Genomic DNA, 23,988 nt, shown 5'->3' with positions numbered 1-23,988 from the left:
TTAGCTCACCACTTGGCAAACAGCAGGAGTCTCATATTTGTGGAATGAATGAATAAAATAATATTTCCTTTACTAAATCCATTTATAGAGCTGGAAAAAAGTCTACTTTGCAAAACAGAATTTTGAGATAACCAAACAACACGTGTAGCAGTATGCACAGCGAGGTCTATTATCAGTGGTCTTACTGATATACTTGATATACTTGGGTCTTACTGAACTTTTATTTATTATTTTTTATTATTATTATATTCTTTTTTTATTATTTTATTTTTTTCTCTCTTCTTCTGTTAGCTTAAAACCTCTTCCTCCTGCCCTGGGTTTTGTCTTTCTTTCTGGGCTACCATTACATTTCATTGGTGTGGTATTTCAACACTCTAACTATATTGTGCTCCCAGCTGTATGGCTCTGTTTCTTAGTAACATGCAGAACTACACAAGCTAGGACTTGTGTGTTGCTTGTTAATTGCTAGATTTCCAGTGTGACACATATTACGTCCACAATAAATATTTACTAAGTATATAAATGTACATTATGGGAAAGGTAGAAATTGATAGAACAGAATTCCCATGGGATATCAGATTCAACTGAAGTCATTTATATAAGATTCCATACACATAATTTCATAGAACAGTATGCTTTCCTGAAACTCTAGCCATTGTTTATTTGCCAGCTATGGATTATGACTTTTTATTAAGGAGTAACGAGATAATCTAAATAAACGATATTATTTTCATTGCCAGTTAGATGTTAGCATATAGAAAAGAAACCATTTCAATACAGCTGACTTTCTTTGTCTCTTTTTCTTTGTCCGACTTGACTGATGAGGATACCCAAAAGCTTTTAAGGTCGATGTAGGAAAACAGAAGAAATATTTTTGGAGACATGAGTTAAAATGAGTATCACTGAAAGCTGAACTGAAAGGGTTTGATGAGGTATCTGTGAAAAAGCTATTGACAAGTCCTAATTCCTTACATCTTAAGGCTGAAATTCACAAATTTCATTTACATATTTTCTTTTCCTGGATCTCATGATTTGATGAAGTGGATGGAACAGAGTCATTGTGTCCTATCTGAGCAGGAGGAAGCCCTCAATCCAGCATTCTAAAGATCATACCCAGTGTTCACTCTTCTCTAATCCTGCCTGACCACACTAACTAAAGGTGGCATATTCTTCTTTTGTGTTCACAATTCACATTTATATATTTTTATTACAGAATCTATCATATAGTTTTCCCCATATTTTTTATATTTCTGATTTTCTACTAGATTATGAGTTTTTGAGTGAAGTCACTACCTTTCCTTTAATTCCTTTGTGTCCCAAATATGCCACCAGGCATAATAGTTACCCAATCAATGTCTGCTGGTGAACCCAGGACATAGGACCCAACCTTAGGTCTTTTGCTTGTAGTCTAAGACTTGGTTCACCTCATCATGCTTCCAATACAAAACAGATCATCAGTGATTACTTGTTGCTATTGTTATCAGAAATTTTTGGAGGGATAATTAAGAAGGGTAATACAGTCTTATTCAGGCCCATTTATTCCAGAAATTGTGAGGTATTGGTAAACTTTAAAAATGACGTTGCTTCAATTCCATGCTTGGATACAAAGAATCCCAAAAGGGAAAAGATTCTTTTGAAATTTGATGGCAGTACTGATGGCATTTGTATTTCCAGATTCCATAGATCTAGTTATGACATATCCACATGTTAAATTAAAAATAAGAAAGGGTGGGGCACCTGGGTGGCCCAGTGGTTAAAGCCTCTGCCTTCGGCTCAGGTCATGAACCTGGGTTCCTGGGATTGAGCTTGGCAATGGGCTCTCTGCTCAGTGGGGAGCCTGCCTCCCCCTCTCTCTGCCTGCCTCTCTGCCTACTTGTGATTTCTGTCTGTCAAATTAATAAGTAAAATCTTTAAAAAAATAAGAAAGAGGGGAAAAAAAACCCCACATATATGCAAATGAAAAAATCCTCAGAGGAAAAGAATATTTAATGAGCATTTACTCCACACATATGGAGCTTAGGTTTTTGTTTGATCCCATGTCACCTCTAGGTAGTTGTGACCCTTTTCAGATTCAAACACTAGGGACATGGCTGCTTACAAAACCTGTCTAAAGTCCCGTGTGTGTGTATGTGTGTGTGTGTGTGTGTGTGTGTGTATGGAGCTCCTATGGCTTTGAATGTAGGCTGTTTGATTCCATAACTCACACTGTAATCCAACAAACTTAGTGTTCACATCAACTTATTCTCAATATTTTTGTTCTAAAGCTGTAAGGCAAAAGTTGAGTTAACCATAGAGTACATGATATAATTACAAGTAAATTACTATAATAACGCAAATTCATAGTGTGGTTTAAAGATAGAATTTTTGATATTAGTGATTTTAAAAGTCACAACTACATAAATGATTGCATTTTGGATGTATATTCTGGGTCTATGGCATAGGAGAAAGGCAACATATTACAGCCTTCTTGGGAAAAGTTTCTGTACATTTGGTTTATTGTATTCTTCAGTAAAATTTATGGTACTCTGTTTTTTAAGACTATTTATTTGAGAGAGAGAGAGAGAAAGCGAGCACAAGCAGAGAGAGACAGAGGGGGAGGAAGAGAATTTCAAGCAGACTCTCTCCTGAGTGGAGCTTGATACAGGGATCGATCTCATGACCCTGAGTTCTGATCTAAGCAGAAACCAAGAGTCTCACACTTAACCTACTGAGCCATCCTGGTGCCCCCTATGGTAAATCCAAAACAATCACTACTTTCCTTGGTATTACATAATAGTTCATAACTATGGTAAGCGTTATCATGTAAAGCAAAAACACTTGACTCTTGAACAATGCAGAGGTTTGGGGGTGTTGACACCCTGCCACACAGTTGAAAATCCATGTGTAACTTTTGATTCCCCCCCAAAACTTTACTAATACTGTTAATTGGGAGCCTTACTTATAACACTAGTAGATTAACACAGATTTTGTATGTTATATATATATTCTATATGGTATTCTTACAATGACATAGCCTAGAGAAAATAAAGTGTTATTAAGAAAATCATAAGGAAGAGAAAATACATTTATAATCCTGTACCGTATTTACTGAAAAAATCCATATGTAAGTGGACCTGTAGGGTTTAAATCCGTGTTGTTCTGGGGTCAACTGTCCATGTATTTATTCCTATCTTGTTCATTAAAGTGCCAGTGCTATGTGATGACTATAATACAACCTGAAATGGCATTGAGCTGTTTTCAAGGTCACAAGCCTGAGATCAAGGGGAATTTGGTACAAGTAAACTACTTTCAGTTCTCAGAAAGTCTGTGGGTAAAATGGTAATTTTTCTGGGGTGCCTGGGTGGCTCAGTGGGTTAAAGCCTCTGCTTCAGCTCAGGTCATGATCTCAGGGTCCTGGGATCGAGCCCCATGTCAGGCTCTCTGCTCAGCGGGGAGCCTGCTTCCCCCTTTCTCTGCCTGCCTCTCTGCCTACTTGTGATCTCTCTCTGTCAAATAAATAAATAAAACCTTTTAAAAATGATAATTTTTCTGAATAATATGGAAAGGTCTCCAAAGATCTCCCTGGAAAATATGTTTGGATTATTAATAGAAGGACAGTAATTGCTTTGTCTCTCTTTTTAGATACAGTGCTACTTTTTAACAATTAAGGTAACTTTGGCAAGAAACTGTAATCTCTAAAGGAGAACCCTCTAAAGGAATGTGTTATTCCAGTGGATCGTGTTGGCCAGGATACAACTTCAAGTGCATTAATTATCCCTAACAATGTGCACAAAGATAATGTTTTAAAAATCTCAACAGGATATCCACTGTGTTTCTGGTAATGTATCTATTTACAGAACACAATTCAATCTAGTCTGAACGACCACTGGCTATGAAACAAGGTTCCCAGATATACAGCCCTATCTACCATTTATGTAACCTTTTCTTCTGTGGAGTGTTTAAAACACCTCTTGTCAGTGTATCCAGAATCTTTTTTGCTAATTAGTGGATTTTTTCTAGAACCGCTGTTGTGTAGATATGAAACTACAACAAGGATTTAAAATATCACTCAGTTTAGGGAAACATTTACTTCCTAGCTCTGAAATTGTCTTCAGTTTTTAGATCTTTTGAAAGCATCCTAATTCTACAAGTCCTAAGTTCTTGAAGTAAATATACTTTACTATGAATAATGATCTTTCAAGATTTCATGATGGAGGTTGATTCTGTTTTTTAAAAAATCTCCAATTTGTTTCCAGAAAATTGTCACAACATCTAATTTACTAAAGATAAATATATTTTTTTCAATTTAAACATAACTCCTGTTATTTGAATCTAATTTTCTTTTAAAAATGTCTCCAGTTGATATTGGTCTGAAAGCATGAACCTTTAATAGACATAATGGGTTGTAAAAACTCAACTTATATTTATTGACTGAATTGTCAGAATCCAATTGTTTAGAAAATTGCAATTTACAGAGAATTGATTGATGGATTTGATTTTCTATTCAGCTTTATTTTCTATTCTTTCTTTCTCTTAGCTGGATTCAAAATAAGTTAAAATTTTTGGTCATTATATTCATAAGATGTTATCCAGTAAAGGTAAAATCAGGAGCAATTGCAGAGAAAAAAAATTCTTTTCATGTCTTTCTATTCATCTCTCAAGCTTCCTTTTTATGCTTAAGGTCTTTTTTGTCACTCAGACCAGTGAAATCTTTCCATCCTCAGGGCTTTGCCCATTTGGTTTTCTTTTTCTCGAATCATCCTCTCTTACAAAGGCCACACCACTCCTTTTGCTCACGGCACCACTCCTCACCCCACTCATTTACACTTGTATCATTCCACGTGTTTGAGGAACACCCCCAGAAACTCTGTGGTCCTTGAGTCCTGGGACTGTATTTTGCCCACAACTAACATTCTCAGTGCCTGAGGGCAGGCAGTAAGAGCTCAGGAAATATTTGTTGAGCAAATGATGGGACCTTAACTGGCAAATTTATCTTACCCCAAAGCATCTAGGAAAGAGCAGTAATAAGTTCACTCGTTTTATTTTGCTTATAAAAGTACAGGTTAAAATGGTTGGAGGAGGGGCGCCTGGGTGGCTCAGTGGGTTAAAGCCTCTGCCTTCAGCTCAGGTCATGATCTCAGAGTCCTGGTATCGAGTCCCACATCGGGCTCTCTGCTCAGCGGGGAGCCTGCTTCCCTCTCTCTCTCTGCCTGCCTCTCTGCCTACTTGTGATCTCTATCTGTCAAATAAATAAAATTTTAAAAAGTGTTTGGGGGAGACCCTCCATGTCTGTGCAATGTTGGCAGCATCCTCAGCCCTCTCTCCTAATAAGAGGAAACCGAGAGTGGGGAAGCACTCTTTCTTTTCTTTCAGTTACCTACCAAAGTCCTTAATAAACTTCACTTTTCTGAAAAGTATGCACAAGAATAGGCTAACACATTTAATAATAGCACTCAATACTTTTTCATAACCTGACGATAAGTTTAGCAATGGCTTCTTAACTTTTTTTCAGTGTAACTTGAACATTGACAGAGTGTTCCAAGAGGCTCAAAGTTTCTCCCTATAGTGTAAGTGCTATCCTTGGGAAAGAGCTTACTTGTTGCTTAGATACTAGGATAAAAATAATTTGCAATAGAAAGGCGAGTTCTGCATATAGTCTGAGAAAAAGGTTTTATACAACAGACTGCACTCTCCCAGAAAGGATGGTAACAAATTATTTTAGAGCCAGTTACATAGAAATGCACTGAAAGGAAGGCAAAATAATTTGGGTGGGCAACATTTTTGGAATGCCTCCAATGTGTTGGGCCTAAAAAAAAAAAACAAGAAAGCATGATACCTGACTTTCCTCTCATCCACTTTACCACCATACAAGCAAAGTAGGCGGTTTCCAAACTGATCCTGCACCCCCTCTCAGCAAAAACTTTGCAAGCCCAGCCCTGCAGAGTATGTCGATATATTTATGTCCAAACATGTGCTACCATGTTAATTGAGTATTAACTTACACAGCGTAAAACCACACATTTAAAAAGGCTGGAATACAATGAAATCTGTATTTTAAATATCTTCCTAATCATAATCCGTAATTACTAGCTAACATCTCCAGGAACATCAACAAAATATTTTGTTATTAAGGAGAAATTTAAATTCTTAACAATAATACCTTTTGGCCAATACCTTTTTATACCAGGTGGTTTTGAAAAATCATTATTTACAAAAAACAAGGGTCTTTCTGGATCAACATATTGGGTTTATGGGAATGAAAGAAAATATAACTATGGTGGCCCCATGTATTGTAAATATTAAGTGAGTCCTATGGTCTTCTTACGTTAAAAAAGTGGGTAATATGGCGGCAAGTTATATTTCAGTATGATTATTCACAGATATTGAGTAGTGCTAAGTTTAGAAAGGCAACATGCTCACCCTTGAAGATGGAAGACTACAAGCCTCTAAAGCAGTTTCAACTCGCTTCCGGTCTGCTGAGAACAAGCGGTATATGCTGTGGAGTGAAATCACCACAGTGAGACATTGGTCATACTTTTCTAGATGACGCCAACCCAACGTATCGCATTGAATTCAAACCCTTTTGTCATTCAAGATATCCACTGCTCCATGCATCTGCATTTAGGCTCTAAAAGACCTATGCATGTGCTTTAAAAAAAAAAAAAAATGAAACAGCTAATATAAAATCAACGTCTTGAGGCAAAGTTGATGACCCAATTAAAAAACATCACACTAAATAGCCACTAAGCACTAAAACATATCCTGGGTAACTCTGTCTCTTGGCTGCTACCTCTTGCTCTAAAGGCATACATTATTAATATTATTAAGAAAAAAGTAATTACTATTATTATTAATAATAATTTAACAGTGTAATGAACAGAAGCCTACTACTGGTAGCTAGCAGGTCAAAGGATAAAGACTGAGCATGCATTTTCTTTGGTCAGTAATTTGGTTCTAAAAAATAAAATTTATGTATATCAACTATACTTCAATAAAACAGTGGTCAATTTATTGACAAATAGAGTTTAAATATTACATTAAAAATAGGATTGACTATTAGAATTTGAATTTATGGGATCTATTGAAACATGACAAAATCTAGCATCCAGAGCCCATCAGTCCCACAAGGAATATGGTAGAGTTGAATTGTCATTGTCTACTCTGGAGGGGGCTTCACTCCTGCTCTTGACATTTGAGTTCACAGCCCCTCCTTTGACGCTAGCATCATCTTGGTAGAGAGAGGCACTGAAGTCGCCTGATTGCCATTCCTAGAGCAGATCTGAATCTCAAATGGCCTTTTGGGTTTAACACTACGTTTCCCCCACCCTTTCCCCTCTCTTCCTGCTTGGTTGTTTCTTAAAAATGATGCCACAGGAAAATCTTTATGCACTGATGTGAACATGGAGTGTGAGGGAGAACGGGATTACCATGCATTCTCAGGCTCCCACTTGGGCCAGTGGAGAAACAAAACAGAGCCATGGCATGGAGTCCAATCTTTGAGAAAATAACATGAACACTGAGTGGGAAATGCTCCCGTAGCTTACTTTTTGAGAGGAATGCGCCCTTCTGGAGTGACTTGCAGCTTAAGTTTAGTATAGCTGTTGGAGAAGCAGAAAAACAAGTACTTAATCTTTAAAAAGTTGTCTGTAAAGAATAAAACACATTAAGAAAGGGCTCATGCGTATGTACCGTTTGCTGAAGCTCAACAAACTGTTCAGGTCTCTGCAGCCTGCACCCAGATCAAGAAACAGAGCCTTCTCCCTTTGGCATTATTCCAGAAGCCCTTCTTGTGCCCCTTGGCAGAGCCTGGCCCCCAGAGGGAACCATTATTCTGACTTCAAACAACATAGATAACCTTTTTGGTCAACTTTGCACTTTATATAAACGGAATCACATTCTTTTGTGTCTGGCTTCTTTCATTTACTATTATGTTTTTGAGATCCATTCTCATGTTTTGCTTATAGCTGAAGATCATTCACTCTCACTGCAAAGTATTTGATTGTGTCGTCATAGCTACTGTGTTTATCTCTTCGATTACTTAGCGACATGTGGATAGAGAGACAGAGCGACAGAACTTGTGAACGCTGCTTATGGGTGTGTGGATTGGGATTACCACTTTAGGAAACTGCATATGACCCATCAATCCCACATCTATATGTATATGCAGAAATGCTTATGATTGTATTCATCAAAAGGCATGTTCTAGAATGTCCATAGCAGCCATTCATAAAGAGACACTTGTTGGAAAGGGACATTTGCAATCAATGATTAGCCAACTAGAGCTTTTACTAGCTATAACAAGTGATGTTTCAGATAAGATGTCTTCTTTATCTCTGTGTCTCTTTCCACTAATACCACCTGGCACAACAGATGTTCTAGAAACATCTGTTAGATGAAGGACGGCAAAATCAAAGTCGGTAAAAGGAAAGAAGAAAGGAAGGGATTTGGGGAAAGCATTAGAAGGGGCCTCAAGGTGACAAACTAAAGAGGAGATGATCACATGAAAAAAACATTTAAGTGAAGACCTATGAAGTACCAACAGTAAGAGAAATTCACAGAAGAGTAAGAAAGAAATGGAGGCTGAAGTCTTAGGTCTAGATTGATGGGTATGTCTTATAGAAGAAGATGGAAAAGAAAAAGGTAATAAAATAGAGGACCACCTAGTAACGTTTGCACTTGTGGTTTTGATTTCAAGGCTTCCCAACCTCCTGGCCATCCATAGCTTCCAAAGTGAACACAGCCAGTTTTCCTTGCTGCTCGTTTGGCAAAAATCATTATTTTTCCCTCGTCAAATTATTTTTAGAAAGACTGTGTAATTCCAGAGTGATTGGGTAATCCTGCTTTGCTTCTCTTTCCTTCTCTTTTTCATTCTGTGCCTTCCCCCACATCTTTTTCTCTTTTCTTACTACCACTTTCTGTGGTGGTCTAAGGCAGGAATCAGGACATCAGCCTACTGATTAAGTAGGGAGGGAAGTTAGTCTAGCATCTATCAGAGATCTAAGACTGGAGAGAAATGAGTACCGTATGTTCCTCTTTCCCTTTGTCAAGTCAATAGTTGATATGACACAGGCATATGTAGAAAGGAAGGGTTCTTTGAAATTAATAATTTTTGGTTCTGAGCATAGCTGTCGGGATTTGGACGTGTCTCCTTATTGTGTGTCAAAGGCACTGACATTCAGGGCAGCTCAGCCTAACATGGATGTGCAACTAGGAGGAAGAGAGTGATCATTCTTGGAAGTTTTCCAATTCCAAACAGTGGAGGTATCAGTTCTCTAACAAGTCCCAAAGGGAAGTTTATGTTTATCAATGTGCGAAGCCAGTGCAGTATAAACAAAAGACTCACAAAGGAGAAAGGAAACTGACTCAGAAGAAGCAACACCCTTAGTAATAAAATTAGAGCTACTTACGCTTTTTCCAGAAATGCGTCTCTTGACATATTTTGGGCCAGCAGGTTTGTTGCCAAACTGAAAACCTCATTTGTCCACTCCTGAAAAATGTAAATCACACTTGCATTAGCTTAAATACTCTCCAGTAATTAGACACATGGCTACCAGGAAGGCAAATTAGTTCAATTTGTATGCTGAAGGTATTTTCTTTCCTTCTTTCTCTCCTTTCCTTCTTTCTTTCTTATAAAAATGACATAATTAAATTCAAATCCCTCAGTTACTGCTCCTTTCTGAGGAAATGTTCTTTACACATAAACAGAGTCTGCTTTTAAAAATCCCTATTGACAGGGAACTGGCACACTGCCTTTTATTAGCCAAGTACTTTTTGCTAGTTTCCTAGCATTATAAAAAGATAAAGAGTTATAAAAAGTTGAAAATATAGTCAAATATATTTTCAGTACACCTGTAGATGTAATCTTCCTACTTTACTACTCAAGCCAAAGCAGCTATAACAGGGAACCTTTAAATGTTAATTACAGTTCTAGAATTTCTTGAAACCAGTTGCAGTCACAACATCACAGTCTCCCTCCTCCCAGTTCTGTCAGTCCCTCACTACTCCCCTAATCTTAATCCCTACCTCACACCACTCACCAGTGATCTCACTTGGCTTCCAAGAAAATGGAAAGCAGCAAATCCACACAAAGAATTGAAATTCCATTTTGAGCGATGGTTTTGAACACAAAATTAACATTCTGCCCACGCCCCCACCCCCAACTCTTTAAGAGACGACATGAGGGCAAAGAAACCATATGTTTTTTTAGTTCTACAGCTTTTCCATCTAATTGTATTATTTCTTCTGTTGTTTTGCTGGTCTTCTGTGTTTTGCCTCCTGATTTAAGGCATAGATAATATACCATCATGCATTATAGTAACATTTGAGGTAGGACTTGTAGAATAAAGTGCTGAAGGAGGGAAGAGGGAATTCTAAGCAAAGAAGACTATCTGGGAGAAAAACCAGAGGTAAGCACACATAGTAGGACCCAGAGGGAATGGGGAGGAGTCTAGTAGGAATTGGGAAAAGAGGGCAAGTTGCAATGAGAAAAGTAGACCTGGGGGCAGAGTACAGAGAGCTTTCAAGTCTGTTGAGTTATCTGGAGATAATTTAGAAAGAGATGAGATTTATTGAAGGCCCCTTTTCAGGATGGGTAATGAGGAGACCTGAGGCCAAATTGCGTGTTGGGGAGATTATGTGGTGGCCATGTGAAGAATGGAGTTGAGGCTGAGAAACCAAAAAGAAGAAACTCAGTTAGGAAGCTCTCCCAGTTTAGGAGAGAATTTAGGAGGCCTTAACCTCTATATTCTATGGGTGGAGGACTTGGAAGATGCAGCACAGAGTAATTGTGAGTGAAGCAAAATATTTGATCACCAAACTCTATGTATAAGAACAGAAGCATTGGAATAACTTTTTAACAGCTTTAAAATAAATTTATTCAAATTTGATCATTTTATTTTATTTTTTTGTAAGTAAAGCACTTTTTAAAAATGTTTTAAGATTTTTAATTATTTCTTTGATAGAGAGAGAGAGATCACAAGTAGGCAGAGGCAGGCAAAGAGAGAGGGGGGAAGCAGGCTCCCTGCTGAGCAGAGAGCCCGACAAGGGGCTCAATTCCAGGACCCTGAGATCATGACCTGGGCCGAAGGTAGAGGCTTAACCCAGTTAGCCACCCAAGCACCTTTCAAATTTGATCATTTTAAATTAAGAGTAGTAACTACTAGTACTGGGTTTTACAATATGTTTCTGGCAAAATCGTTTTTGAGTTAAGGGTCAAACTTTAGACATTCCCACCTCCATGGCAACTTTATGCATCAGTAAAAGCATCTGTAATTGAGGGCAGTGTACCATTTTGTATGTTTATTGGGAGCCAATTCCACACCAGTAGAAGTGAAGCCATTGTGAAGAGTTGGAGAAACTTAAACTGGGCCTGACCTTTTAGGTTGAAAGGTAAGGTCTTTGTTATATCCAGCTCAATAGAAATACCAATGTGAGCTACATATGTAATTTAAAAATTTCTAGTAGCCACATTAAAAGAGTAGAGGAAGGGGCGCCTGGGTGATCAGTTGGTTAAGCGGCTGCCTTCGGCTCAGGTCATGATCCCAGAGTCCTGGGATCAAGCCCTAAGTCGGGCTCTCTGCTCAGCAGGGAGCCTGCTTCCCCCTCTCTCTTTGCCTGCCTTTCTGCCTACTTATGGTCTCTCTCTATCTGTCAAATAAATAAATAAAATCCTAAAAAAAAGGTAGAAGAAAACAGGTGAAACTAATTTTAATATATATTTTATTTTAGCTAATATTTCATATGCATGACTAATCATGTAATCAACATAAAATTGAGATATTTTATATTCTTTTTATGTGCTTACTCTTTGAAGTGAGGTATGGAATTTACATTTACAGCCCATCTTAGTTTGCACTGGCAACCTTCTAATTACTCAGTTAGCCACAGGTAGCTGGTGGCTGTGGCTATAACATTTGGTCAGTGCAGGTCGGCTAGATCCTTAGCTCTTTTTATGGATCCTTATATAAAGCCAGCTGAAGGACGGCATCATCACCACATTTACCACACAGCCAGTTAGCTCATTCAACAAGTCAAGTGTAATTTACTTTCATCACATTCTCAGAATGTGAGCATCTAAATTTCCAAGTGTGGAATTCCTAGAATTCACTGGCTTTCTGCAGCCTTTCGAGATGTTCTAAAGATGTAACCCAGGGATTATGCCAAGGATTCAGGGACTAATGCAGTGACCAAGGCAACTTTAGAAATCATCCAACTCTTGGTTGGGTGCTGGTCTCAGTCTATATCCACTGAGCTAAAACAGCATGTGTCTTACTTTGGTTTCCTCGGAAGCAGACCCTGAGACAGGGATTTATGAGGAATGGGTTTATTATGACAGTTTTCTGGCAACTTTATAGGGGATTGATCAGGACTGGAAAGGGAAAAGTGTAGAAGGGTTGAAGGAAGAAGGAAGAAGGTAGATAGTAACTTTGGCTTTCTCCATCCTGATATAGACCACAATTCACAGTTGAGTTTTTGATGAAGAACAAGGGAGCTGGAGTGTCGCAATGCCCATGCCTGTTAGTCTTGGTTAAGGGCTGCTGGAGAGAGTGGAAATCCCCAGGCACTTCCTGGTTTCCTTGACAGTAGGCAAAGGGGATTTCAGATTCAGAGGAAGCAGCCAACAAAGAGACAAGGGTCCTGGCTGTTGGAAGTGAAACATTGTGTGTGAAAGTGGAAAAGGACTGGAAGGAACATGGACAGAGTGCTCTGGAGTTAGCTATAGCAAGATAACATATCTGAGGAGTTTTGGGTACCAGAGATAGCTACATTGTGCAACCCAAGGCTTGGGGGAATGGATTCCCATACGTTCTAGAACAGTGTTTCTGAAATTTTCATGTACACATAAACTGCTGGGTGCAGGAGAGGTAGAGGGTCTTGCTGAAATGCAGATGCTGATTTGGAAGCATGCACAGAGAATGTGCATCCCAAGCAAAGTCAGCTGAACCACACTAGGAGCAGCAAAGCTTACAGTAGACTTGTAGCAATGATGGAAAGTTGGGTAGACATGAAGGACTTTAAGCTCCACACCAGATCTTGGGACTCAGAATCCACATATTTTTCAAGAAACCTTTGTATTTTTTATGCATATTAACATTTGTTTGCACATTCTGCTGGGCAGGTAACAGCATTTTGAGTAGTAAGGACTCAGTTTGGGACTAGGACTAGCTAGGACTCAGTTTAGGAAACATTATTCTAATCTTTGTCTGCTTGCTCCCCAACCAAGTAAAGAGATTGTTTTGGTTATTTGAGAATAACCAAAAGGCTCTCATAGCTGCATTAGGAACAACATGGCTAAAACCTGTGGCCTGAGCTGCTTAAAGCAGCCTTAGCTCACCCTGAGATTATGGGATTTTTTGCTGCAGGACAGACGGAGCCCACTCTGGCAGGGTTCTCATATATCCAATGCTGGACCCTGGTGAGTTTGGCAGTGGAAGGATAGCTTCTTATTTCAATCTGGAGGGCTGGTTTTTCTACATTGATAGACAAGATTCTGAAGATTGCCACGAAGCTTGGCTCCGCTTCTACTATTTCAACCCTGAAGTTTCTTAAGTGACATTTTCTGTCTTATAATCACTCTTTTCTCAAAGCGCACAACAGAGATCTGAATGAGAGAAACAGAGCTGAAAGTCAAAAACAACAACAACAACAACAACAACAACAACAACAAAACAGAGCTGAAGGTCAACTTCCATGAAATTTCATCTGGAGTTGAAGTGGGCATGTTTGTGCCTTTATCTCTGCAAGACTGGTTCTGCAATTCCCTCACCGCATGGGTGAGGGCGCTCTTACTGAGATGCCCGGACTGACGCCATTATAGATAGCAAGTTTTCCTACCAGGTTGCAAACTTACTTTATTTCTAAATCCATTTCAGTTTCTCCATTCTTGGCAAAGGATTCATGTGTTTGCTTAATACTGCCAACAATTGTTTCACAATTGTCAATTACTCTCAGAGGTATTGTCTGAGTGTTTACTCTGAACTGACCCAAGTCCTTTGCATCTGATCACTTCGTTAGCTCTTACAATTCTCAAGGAGGCAGGTACAGTTATTAGCCTCATTTTACAGAGGAGGATTCCAAGTTTCAAAGCACTTTTAAGATTTATTTATATTCTCAGAGCAGATAAAAGTCACAACTTTGGATAAATCATTAGTTTCTTGGGCTCCAAACCCTGTACTCTCAGATACTGTGCACTCTGTCACTTTGTTCTAGAAAGTTTTAGGGTGGCTGATACAGTTCAACAAGATAAAAAAGATAAGTAATTCCACTTAACTGTATTCTGTATAAAACATGGACTCAACACTTACCAGGGGCTATTCACTTTTGTGGGCATTTGGCAAATAATTAACTCATTGAATCCTCACAACTACTCTCTGAGACAAATTCTGTTATTACCACCCCATTTGTGTAAATGAGAAAGCTGAGGCACAGAGGCATTCACTAACTGGCTAAGGTCACGCAGTTCATTATAGGTACACCTGAGATTTGAACCCAGGACATTTGCTGCTGGAATTTATATACCTTACAGTTGTACTAATCAAACTATAGAGTTTATGAAGTAAACACCTTAACAACATGCTACAAGGATGGCATTAGAGGAGATAAAATGGAGAAGAAGTGAGGTCAGTCACAAAATGCAGGGCTAAAGTCTTTGAACTTTGATAGAGGAAGGTCACAGTTTCTACTTGCACTTGCTTTAACCAAAGTAGAGAGAGCTCAGTCACAACATGCTCAACCCTTGCTCTAGATCCAAATGCCAGTCATGCAGCAGTTCAGCCATGAGGACTAGTTTTGAGAACAGAGAGAAATTTCCGCCATTGGCATTCACACCTCTTAATTTCTTGGCTTAACTTGTCATTGCAAGGGATATACAAAGACAGTCTTCTGGAAGAAATAGAATTCTTGCAGACATTCCTCCTTCCCGTTTTTCTGATTTATGTTATCTTTAATATTTTAATGTCTTTATCTTTCTTTTCTTTCAATATTACACATTTCTCTTACGCAAAGAAGTACAGAGAATAGTGTAACTAAAACAGATCAAAATGTAATAAACGTTCACACCATGCCATATTTACTTTAGGACGTTTTAAAAAACATATCCTTAGGATGTTGCAGTGCAGATTAATTCTATGATGTGTGTAGAATGCTTCTCCTTGGTCCCATTGTTCTCCCTTTCTCCAGGAGCAGGTTCTGTCTTGCAAGGTAGATATCAACACCAAATCTATTTTCATGTGGTATAGATCATGGTTCAGCAAACTAAGGCCTGAGGGTTGAATCCAGCTTATCATCTGTTTTTATAAATAAAGTTTTATTGAGATACAGCAATGTTTGTTCATTTACATATTGTCTGTGGCTGGTTTCAGGCTATACTGGCAGAGTTGAGAGCCATTATTGAGAGCTCTCTTTTTGCAAGAGAGCCAAAAGGGCAAAATATTTACTATCTGGCTGTTTACAGAAAACAGTTTGCTGGGTCCCTGGTTTGGATAGATGCCTGTATATTTAAAATAGCACATAAATCATATCATACTGTATGCATCTTTGGCCAATAACTATTTGCAACCGACTTTATGCCTTTCAATGTATCCTTGCTTCTATGTGTGGGTCTAGTTAATTAATTTAAACTATTATGCTATTCTACTATAGGAATGTATAATTTATTAATGCATTATTTTAGAGATGAACATTTATGGTTTCTTCCTTCAGAAAGCCTAGTTTGCATAAACCTATTTCCTGATGCCTTGAGATTTTCTAGGGTGAATATCATGAATTCTTAGAATCCGTGTATCTTTATCAAATGCTAATACTTGCTCACCAAAGTGGGAAGGACACTAAGATCCCAGTGGCAGTGTGGGAGAACTTGCATTTTACCATATTCTCAAAAACACTTGCCGTTATCAGACTTTTAGAAAACGTTGACAAATCTGATGGATGCACTGTGCGATCTTGCAGAAGTCTTAGTAGGCATCCCTGACTTAACCAGCTTAGTTGAGCATCATTTTATATACGTTGGGGCTGTTCCACTTTTTCTTTCTGCAAATTTCCCATTAACATTCTTTTTTTTTTTTTTTTAAAGATTTTTATTTATTTATTTGAGAGAGAGAGACAGTGAGAGAGAGCATGAGCGAGGAGAAGGTCAGAGGGAGAAGCAGACTCCCCATGCAGCTGGGAGCCCGATGCGGGACTCGATCCCAGGACTCCGGGATCATGACCTGAGCCGAAGGCAGTCGTCCAACCAACTGAGCCACCCAGGCGTCCCCCCATTAACATTCTTAATACACTTCACCTTTAGGGTATTTGTGCTTATTCTCTTTGAAAAGGGGAAAGTTATTGTTCGAGGTTTGAGCTCAAGAACGGGACAGTGGTCAGTATCGTTCCTACCGAGAGAAGCCACACGTGACTGCATGTTGTAAATGGCGCCCAGGACATCATGGCATGCCAGGCATCCAGCCAGATCGTGGCTGTGACCTGATATCAAGCATCTGGAGTCACAGAGAAAAGGCAGACTGTGGCCTCTGCCCCCTAAAACATGTCTTCATGCAGTGAGATCTTTGGGAAAGAAAAATATTCTGAAAGGAATACTGAATATCTATAGAAATCATGAGTTCCATGGTTACCCTAATAAAGTAAATGGAGTGACAAATGATAATAATCTCAAAGCTGATATTTCCACGGTGCCTGATCTGGAAGTCTCAATTTCTCAATCTATTGTATTATTTCTCAAAAGATTTCTGGAATAAATAATAATTTGTACAAGACACATTAATATTTGTGGGACATATAAAGGTCCTAACGATCTCAAATAGCTCTCTGTTTATTTTTTGTTTTTTGGCAGACCCCGACTGCCTTCAGTGATAACAGTGTCATTCCCATCATCTCTGCTCATAAGCAGGTAACGGTTTGGGATTTGAGTAAGAAGGAACACTGTGCTTCTCATTCAGAATTGCATTGCCTGGCTGAGCACATTTCTCTCACCTACTGGCATGCATCAGAATTCATCTCGTTGAGCATTTGTCTTAATGGTACAGTAAAGAGTATTTTCATGGTGAAAAATGGTCTATGAGTTATAAAGACTTTCATTAAAAGCTGAAAGGACTGTCGGAGAAGTCACCACACTTAGGATATTACACAGAGCATTTAGAATTTCGGTAAAATTTCTGGTACAGTGTCTGCTTTGGGTAGCAGTGAGGGTCTTATATTTTATAGTCAAAATGTTCATCTTCTACTCAGAGAAAAAAAGGCTGTCACAAAACAAAAATCAGAAAGCATATTAAGACCCAGTATTTTCACTACCAGTACACTAGAAAATTATATCACACAAATGATGTAATATCAAGGAAAGGTGAACAATTATTTCCAAAAGATCATGTGATTCAAATGGCTTTTCAGCTACAGTTGACAAAAGCACAACTCAAATTAGCCTGAGAAATAGGAGAATTTCTTGGGGACCCTGGAGATTTCCTGTAATTGAAGGAAAAATTAAGCAAACTGCAAGGGGAAAATAAAAAAAGATATAATAGAAGACATCAGGAACCTGGAGCCTAAATGCCAAGGGAATTGGCTTTATTGCTTTTCCATTGCTCTCTCCTATCTGGAGGAATTCTTTTTTCTACTGACCAGCTTTATTCCCATGGCCATCAACTGTACCCCAAAAGTTGTTACACCAGAGTTAGTCTGATGACCTTACTTCCAGTATGAAAAATCCTGGCAAAGGTCTCTGATTGGTCTACCTCCAAGACAGTCTAGTCAGGTAAGAACCTTGCAGTATCCAGGAGACCAAATCATTGGAAATGGGGGAGAAGCAGTGAGCGGAGGGATGGAAGGGAATAAAAACACTACATATATTCATTCACAGGAGTACCTGCTCTTTTAGCAGATAGAAGAAAAAGGAAGTGTGTGGGTCATATCTTGGTGGGATCTCATAGTTCTGCATCCCATTCTTTTTATACAATGGGCAATAAATTCACACTTTTGACTTGAGTTGACTTCACGAATGAATGAATGTGTCAATGAAACAGAATTATATCCATGCTTTCCAATGAATGTCTTATGAACTTGAGTTTTATGTCTTCCTCATTGTTATAAGTGTTCGATCACCCTTCTTGGCTACAGGGTTTTGGATAATCACTTTATGCATTTCTTATTGCAGTTGGAACTCTGCTGGAACAGGCTGTAAGAACACAGAGTACTGTGTACAACATTGGGTTGAGGAAGCTTTCCAATTAGGAAAGTACAGAAGCTTTAGGGTTAGGGCTTAGGGCATCTACGTGGGCTTCACAGACATGCTTTATGCTTTGCTTTATACTTCAGGCTATCTTCTGAAAGACTGCTGCCCCATGATCTTTTTCCTGTAAGTGAAGCATTGCTGTAGTACATGGTCCCCTGATGACATAAGGAAGAGTTCACATGCTTGAAAGTACAATTTGCAAGACATGGAAGTTCAAGGATCCACATTTGGCAAGGTAACAGGTGTAGGATAGCCCGAGTCTCCTTCCAACTCCTCTTGACCTTCCCCTGGCTCCGTGGGAAAAATGTAACATGGTGAAATCAAGTTAAAATGAATATTAACAGAATTCTTCAAAGGGAAAAAAATAAAGCCTCTGAAAAGAGCAGCATCTGCAGCGCAGTGTGGAAGAAAATAGGAAGATGTTTGCTCTGGCTAAGTTCTCGAGATGAGAGGTTTTCAGCTCTACCATTGTGAATCTCAGATGTGTTTGGAGCCCCCGCTGAGGGACACTCTCCTCCCCTTCCAGCTAGTTGATTGAGTCATTGCTCATTTGTACAGCTGAGAAAATGTTGATCGAGTGCCCTTATATGAAACCCCTGAAGCTTCCTTTCCATGGGTTTCACGTCAACCCGCCATATTCTTGAAAAGGTTCTTTCCAAAAGTCTCTTGTCACTTTTGTGAAAACACTTGCTATTATGTCTTCTAAGCCTAGCAGCGTCAGTGCTAATGAGTACTTTGGTTTGAATCTGCTGGATTGCTGCATACTATAGACAGTAAGTGTATGTAAGCAGGGCCTGTAATTATAATCGATAGCATTGTTTATTGTTGAAAAAGTAATTCCGCTTGAGCGGATTAAGTGAACAAAAATTTAAAGAAAAAAAATTCAGCTAATTTCTTTGGTAAGATGTGTATCAGGTGGAATGAAAGGAGCAATCATAATTTCTTGGGAGTAAAGTGATGCTGTTCATCCATTAAATGAAATCTGACAAAATTAAAACTGCATTCCCTGAAATGTGATTAGTAAACTACACACAGGTACTTCCTCATTAAGTTATAACTTAACCTATGGAATTCTGCCACAATATAATTTTCTCATTTGGAAGTCAATTTGTTTTAAATGCTGTAATTATATCCCCCATCTTTATTTTAGATTGTTTTACAAGCTGGATTCTTTCCCTTTAGATGCCGGGGTATTTGGTCCTTGGTAAGGACTCTATCCTGTTAGCCTTTCCTCCACTGGGAAAATTACTCTTTCCCTTTGGCTCCATTTGCTTCCTTCTTGGTGATTTTGTCACTGCCTGTGGAAGGGTGAACCTTGAATATAACTTGTGATTCTCTTCTAATTTAAAATTAAAATACTATCATTAGTTTATGTAATGGTTCTTACTCACCCTCATATTATTGACACTTTTGCTTGTTTATTTAAAAATAAACTTTATTGGATTTCAGACCCCACTGTGCTACTCTGTAGCTGTGGGACCCACTGCTCCGTGTGGGGGCCACTGCTCAGTACCACCTAATACCCATTTTCTCCTTCTCTCCTCACTGAAACCTGACATTATTCAGGACAGCAATATACAATAATTGGAAAATCTGCATTTTCCAACATCTCTAGCGGCTAGGGTGGAAATGTGACAAAAGAAGAACTAGATGGTAGCAGACATCTGAGAGGGACTTCTCTATATCAGGCATCTGATATAGAGGCTTCGTTCTTTTTGCTGCTGGGACCACACCTGTGATGGCTGGAGCTGCAGGGACCTCTTGATCTATGAGGAAATGGCCATGGCAACTACAGGGTCACCGCCTTGTTATCCTTGAGTCACTGAATGATGCCAAAAACTCTTTAGGTTTCCTACTGCATGGGGGTATTGGGGGAGGGTGGGGAAGCAGAAGCAAACAAGATGCAAAAAAGTAAAAAATCCTTAATTTATCTAAGCTTAGGTTTGATTTCTTTTTTTGTTACTCAGTATCAATGAAACCCCTGCCTTCTAGAATAGTCTTGGGCAAGTTTTTTAACCTGTCCAAGATTCATTTGCCTTATAAAAAGGAGGAAATCATAGGATTTACTTCACAGGCTGTTGTGAAAATTAAGGGAGATAGTTCGTATTAAATGTTTAGATCAGTGACAGCCACAACACACACTTAGTAAATGGTATCTATCTAAAAATTTATTATTTACCAAAGAAACACATACATAGATTAAAAAAAAAAAAAAAGTCCAGAGGGGCTATAAAGAAAAAGCAATGATTGCTTGTGATACTCTTTCCTTTTTCTACTTCTGGACAACTGTTCTCAGCATTTCTATTCTTAAATTCCTGGGGGTTAATTCCCTATTTCTAAATAATCTGTTTGTATTGCTTTCTCTTGATTGGACAATTTTAGGACTTAACTATCAATATCCAGCTCTGATCTCCTATCCCATCTCCCAACTGCCCTTTCTCCTTTCCCCTGACAGAACTGGTCTTTCTTCCCAGACACCCAGACAACCTCAAGCAACATAATTTAAGCCATTTCTTAATCCACCAATTAAAGATGGTATTAGTTAACTTCTCTGTGAGAGGACATTTACCTGCCAATCCTTTTACCTCAACTCCTGTTAGCTTAGGTTTACTTTCAAAATGATCGAAGTTGAAATGTTTTCTCCTTGTCCAGGATCCATAATTGACTTCAATTAGGATGAGGGAACAGAAGGCTTGCTGAGGCAAAAGCAAAAGCTGACATCCTGCAACCTTCCCCCACCCCCACTCCTGGGTAGGATGTATGTGACATTTTTTAGGACTCTCCCAATTACCTTGCTAGGAGGAAAAACCTTGCAGGGGCCAGTCTCAAGGCCTCCAGTATCTTGTAGGTCCTCTTTAGCATATGAAAGTTCTATTGAAATCTCCCTTTTCCTTACTTCCCCCACCCCCATGGTACAGAACCTTCTACCCCTCACAACCCTGGGGCAGCAGCTCTTCCTGCCCATAGGTCCTATCTGTGCTTTAATAAACCACCATTTTTTTTTTCCCTAAAGATTTTATTTATTTATTTGACAGAGATCACAAGTAGGCAGAGAGGCAGGCAGAGAGAGAGGAGGAAGCAGGCTCCCTGCTGAGCAGAGAGCCCATGCGGGGCTGGATTCCAGGACCCTGGGATCATGACCTGAGCTGAAGGCAGCGTGTTTTAACCCACTGAGCCACCCAGGCGCCCCAATAAACCACCATTTTGCACCAATGCTGTCTCAAGAATTCTTTCTTGGTCATCGGCTCTGGACTCCACCCCACTGAACCTCACCTATATTCTAAACTTCATCAATTATGTGCATATAAATGGATTCTAAAGGTCTGAAACTGATAAAATAAAAATAGACATGATTACAAAATTGCAAATATAATTTAATTCCTCGCCATTCTTTCCACGTCCATGTCCTGCTCCCTAATCTGCTGGGCTGGTAGTCGTCAAGTCTGGGGCCTCTCTCCACTGATTCTGAGTGGCTCAGTGACCTTGTTGGCTGCGGTTCTCTATGGAACCTACACGCTGTTCCATCATGTCCTCTCCTCATTTTCTTCTGCAAACTTATTGAAATATGTCATTCGTGGTGCCCTATCTCCTTCTCTGTGTCATTACATATTTATGTTCTTTTACCATCATTCATTTTCATAGTATCTCAAGGAAGAGAGCAAGTCACATCTGTGCTTATTCTACTGCTTTGGACTTACACTATTTTAAACCTTATGTCCAAAACCAAATTTCTGATTTTCCCTCCTTACTTGGTTCTCCATCTCAATAAATGCAATACCAGCAAAACCGACATCACCCTTAGCTCCCTCTTTCTCTTGTGCCGTGTGTCCAATCCATCAGTATGGTTTTATGCATTTTTTGGGCTTTACACTCGAAGTACATCCAGAACCCAGCCATTTCTCACTATCTCCACCCCAAGCACTCTCCTCTCCCTGTTTCTGCTTCCGCATCCCTACTATGGCTTTTCAACAGAGCAGCCAGGCCAATCCTGTTAAAATATATTACAATTAATAGATTAATACCATATAATATTAATATAATTAATAGCAAATTAATTGACAAAGTATTTAATTTTTAATTATTAATTATTTTAATTTTTTTTTCATTCTCAGGGGCAGCTTGTTATTGGGAGCCTTGGATGTACTAGGAGCATAAAAATGACAACTGATATTAAGGCAGTAGAGGACGCAGATCAACCTGCCACTCTCAGAGGATCCCAGGTATTTCTCCCCAGTAATTAAACAAGGAAGCCCAATGTTTTTAGAGCTCTTCTTCTTTCCAAAAATATTAGAATTTTTGTTTTAATTTTTTTAAAAATTTATTTCAGAGAGAGAGAGAGAGAATGCATGTGCCTAAGCAGGGGGACGGCAGGCAGAGGGAGAAGCAGACTCCCCTCTGAGCAGGGAGTCCAATGCGGGACTCAATCCCAGGACCCTGGGATCACGACCTGAGCTGAAGGAAGACTCTTAACTGGCAGAGTCAAGTGTCCCTGTTTGTTTGTTTTAATCTGCCTGCCTGCTTCAAGACCATCCACAAAGACAGACAATTAGGGCTTACTCAGCTGCAAGCCTCAGAAGGCAGGGAGGTGTAGGAACGAGGGGGCAGCAGCTCATTTCTGTGTTTTGGGGTGTTTGGAAGAAAACGGGGGAGCACGGCTCTTAAGCAGTTTTCTGGCTTTTCTTTCTGGGGAGAAGTGGGTTAGCACTGAAGGCAGCCCATAGTCTGAAAGCACATGCATTTCTGTGCCGAAGGGTATATATTTTCCCTTCAGTTTGGCATTCATTCCTCTATGTGGATCCCTTAAACACTGCCTGACTCAAAAGAAGCTCTTGCTTAAGGAATGCAGAAAAGACACCCAGAAGACTGAGGGTGGGGCGCTTTCCTCCACAGTCACCAGAAGAGCAGCTGCTGGTTCTTATCTGGGGGTAAGGAGGAGATTAATGTCCAAGTTGTCTTTTCCCTCCTCTTTGTATTATGAATGCCTCTCTCTTGACTTTTGAACTTTTAAACTTTCGTACGGACATTCCATATGGGTGACATTTTCTCAATTTGAAAGTTTAAGATGCGCCTCTTTCATCTGCTCCACACTCATCCAAAATACAAATGCAGAATCTGGAACGAATCTCAGCTGCCAACAAAGGACATCCACGGCCACAAAATTCCAAGACCAACAGTACAGTGTACTGACTCGGTGAGAGCCTGGCCCTTATTTAGAGTCAGGAGGGGGAGTATCTTAGGATGACCTAGGCACGTTTTGCGGATATAAGGAGGACAGGAATAGAAGTGAATGAAGATACATAAAACACAATAATCCATTTGTAAATGGCTATCTTTTTGGCATATATATTCTGCCCCCGAGGAGGTCCTGCATAATTTTCCATTTTGCTCCAAAATACACTACTAAAAACAATATAAGGTACCTTTTATTCTTCTTAATCATTTTTGTTTTAAGAAAATCAGACCTATACCCATGGCTCACCATGTTTTGGTCCTAGTTAAAGGGATAAATTACATTTTTTGTACAAAATACATTAGTGTCTGAAAATTCTTATCTCAATGTATATGTAGCAGAATACACACACACACACACACACAAATATATATATATATACCTCGTGTCGCTTGGGGTAAGTTTTAAAAACAGTTTTTAAGTTTTAAAAACTGTTAATTTGGAGGAATGTCTAAGAGAATTCCAAGTTTTTGATGATTCAAGTTCTAGATCAGGAACAGCAAGCTAGTGGTGGCTGTGGCAGTTCCTTTCACTGGTTTCTCTTTCTCTTCTATTTTCC

General features: G+C 39.2%; 1 protein-coding gene across 4 annotated transcripts in view; it reads right to left on the bottom strand.

Annotated features, from left to right (window-relative positions):
* The window catches only part of PLCB1 (phospholipase C beta 1), a 688,962-nt gene that overhangs the window by 210,318 nt on the left and 454,656 nt on the right, over window positions 1–23,988 (bottom strand). For all 4 annotated transcript variants that reach the window (XM_032351387.1, XM_032351388.1, XM_032351390.1 and 1 more), the window contains 3 exons: window positions 9,387–9,466; window positions 7,524–7,577; window positions 6,400–6,475 (listed from right to left, as the gene is read on the bottom strand). In XM_032351387.1, coding sequence (XP_032207278.1) covers window positions 6,400–6,475; window positions 7,524–7,577; window positions 9,387–9,466 — 210 coding nt within the window. The remainder of the gene's footprint in view (window positions 1–6,399; window positions 6,476–7,523; window positions 7,578–9,386; window positions 9,467–23,988) is intronic.

This window comes from Mustela erminea, chromosome 7 (genome assembly GCF_009829155.1).
Source record: "Mustela erminea isolate mMusErm1 chromosome 7, mMusErm1.Pri, whole genome shotgun sequence".
Lineage (NCBI taxonomy): Eukaryota > Metazoa > Chordata > Mammalia > Carnivora > Mustelidae > Mustela > Mustela erminea.
Note: the sequence above shows the minus strand (reverse complement) of the source record. Positions and strands in the feature narration are given on the sequence as shown.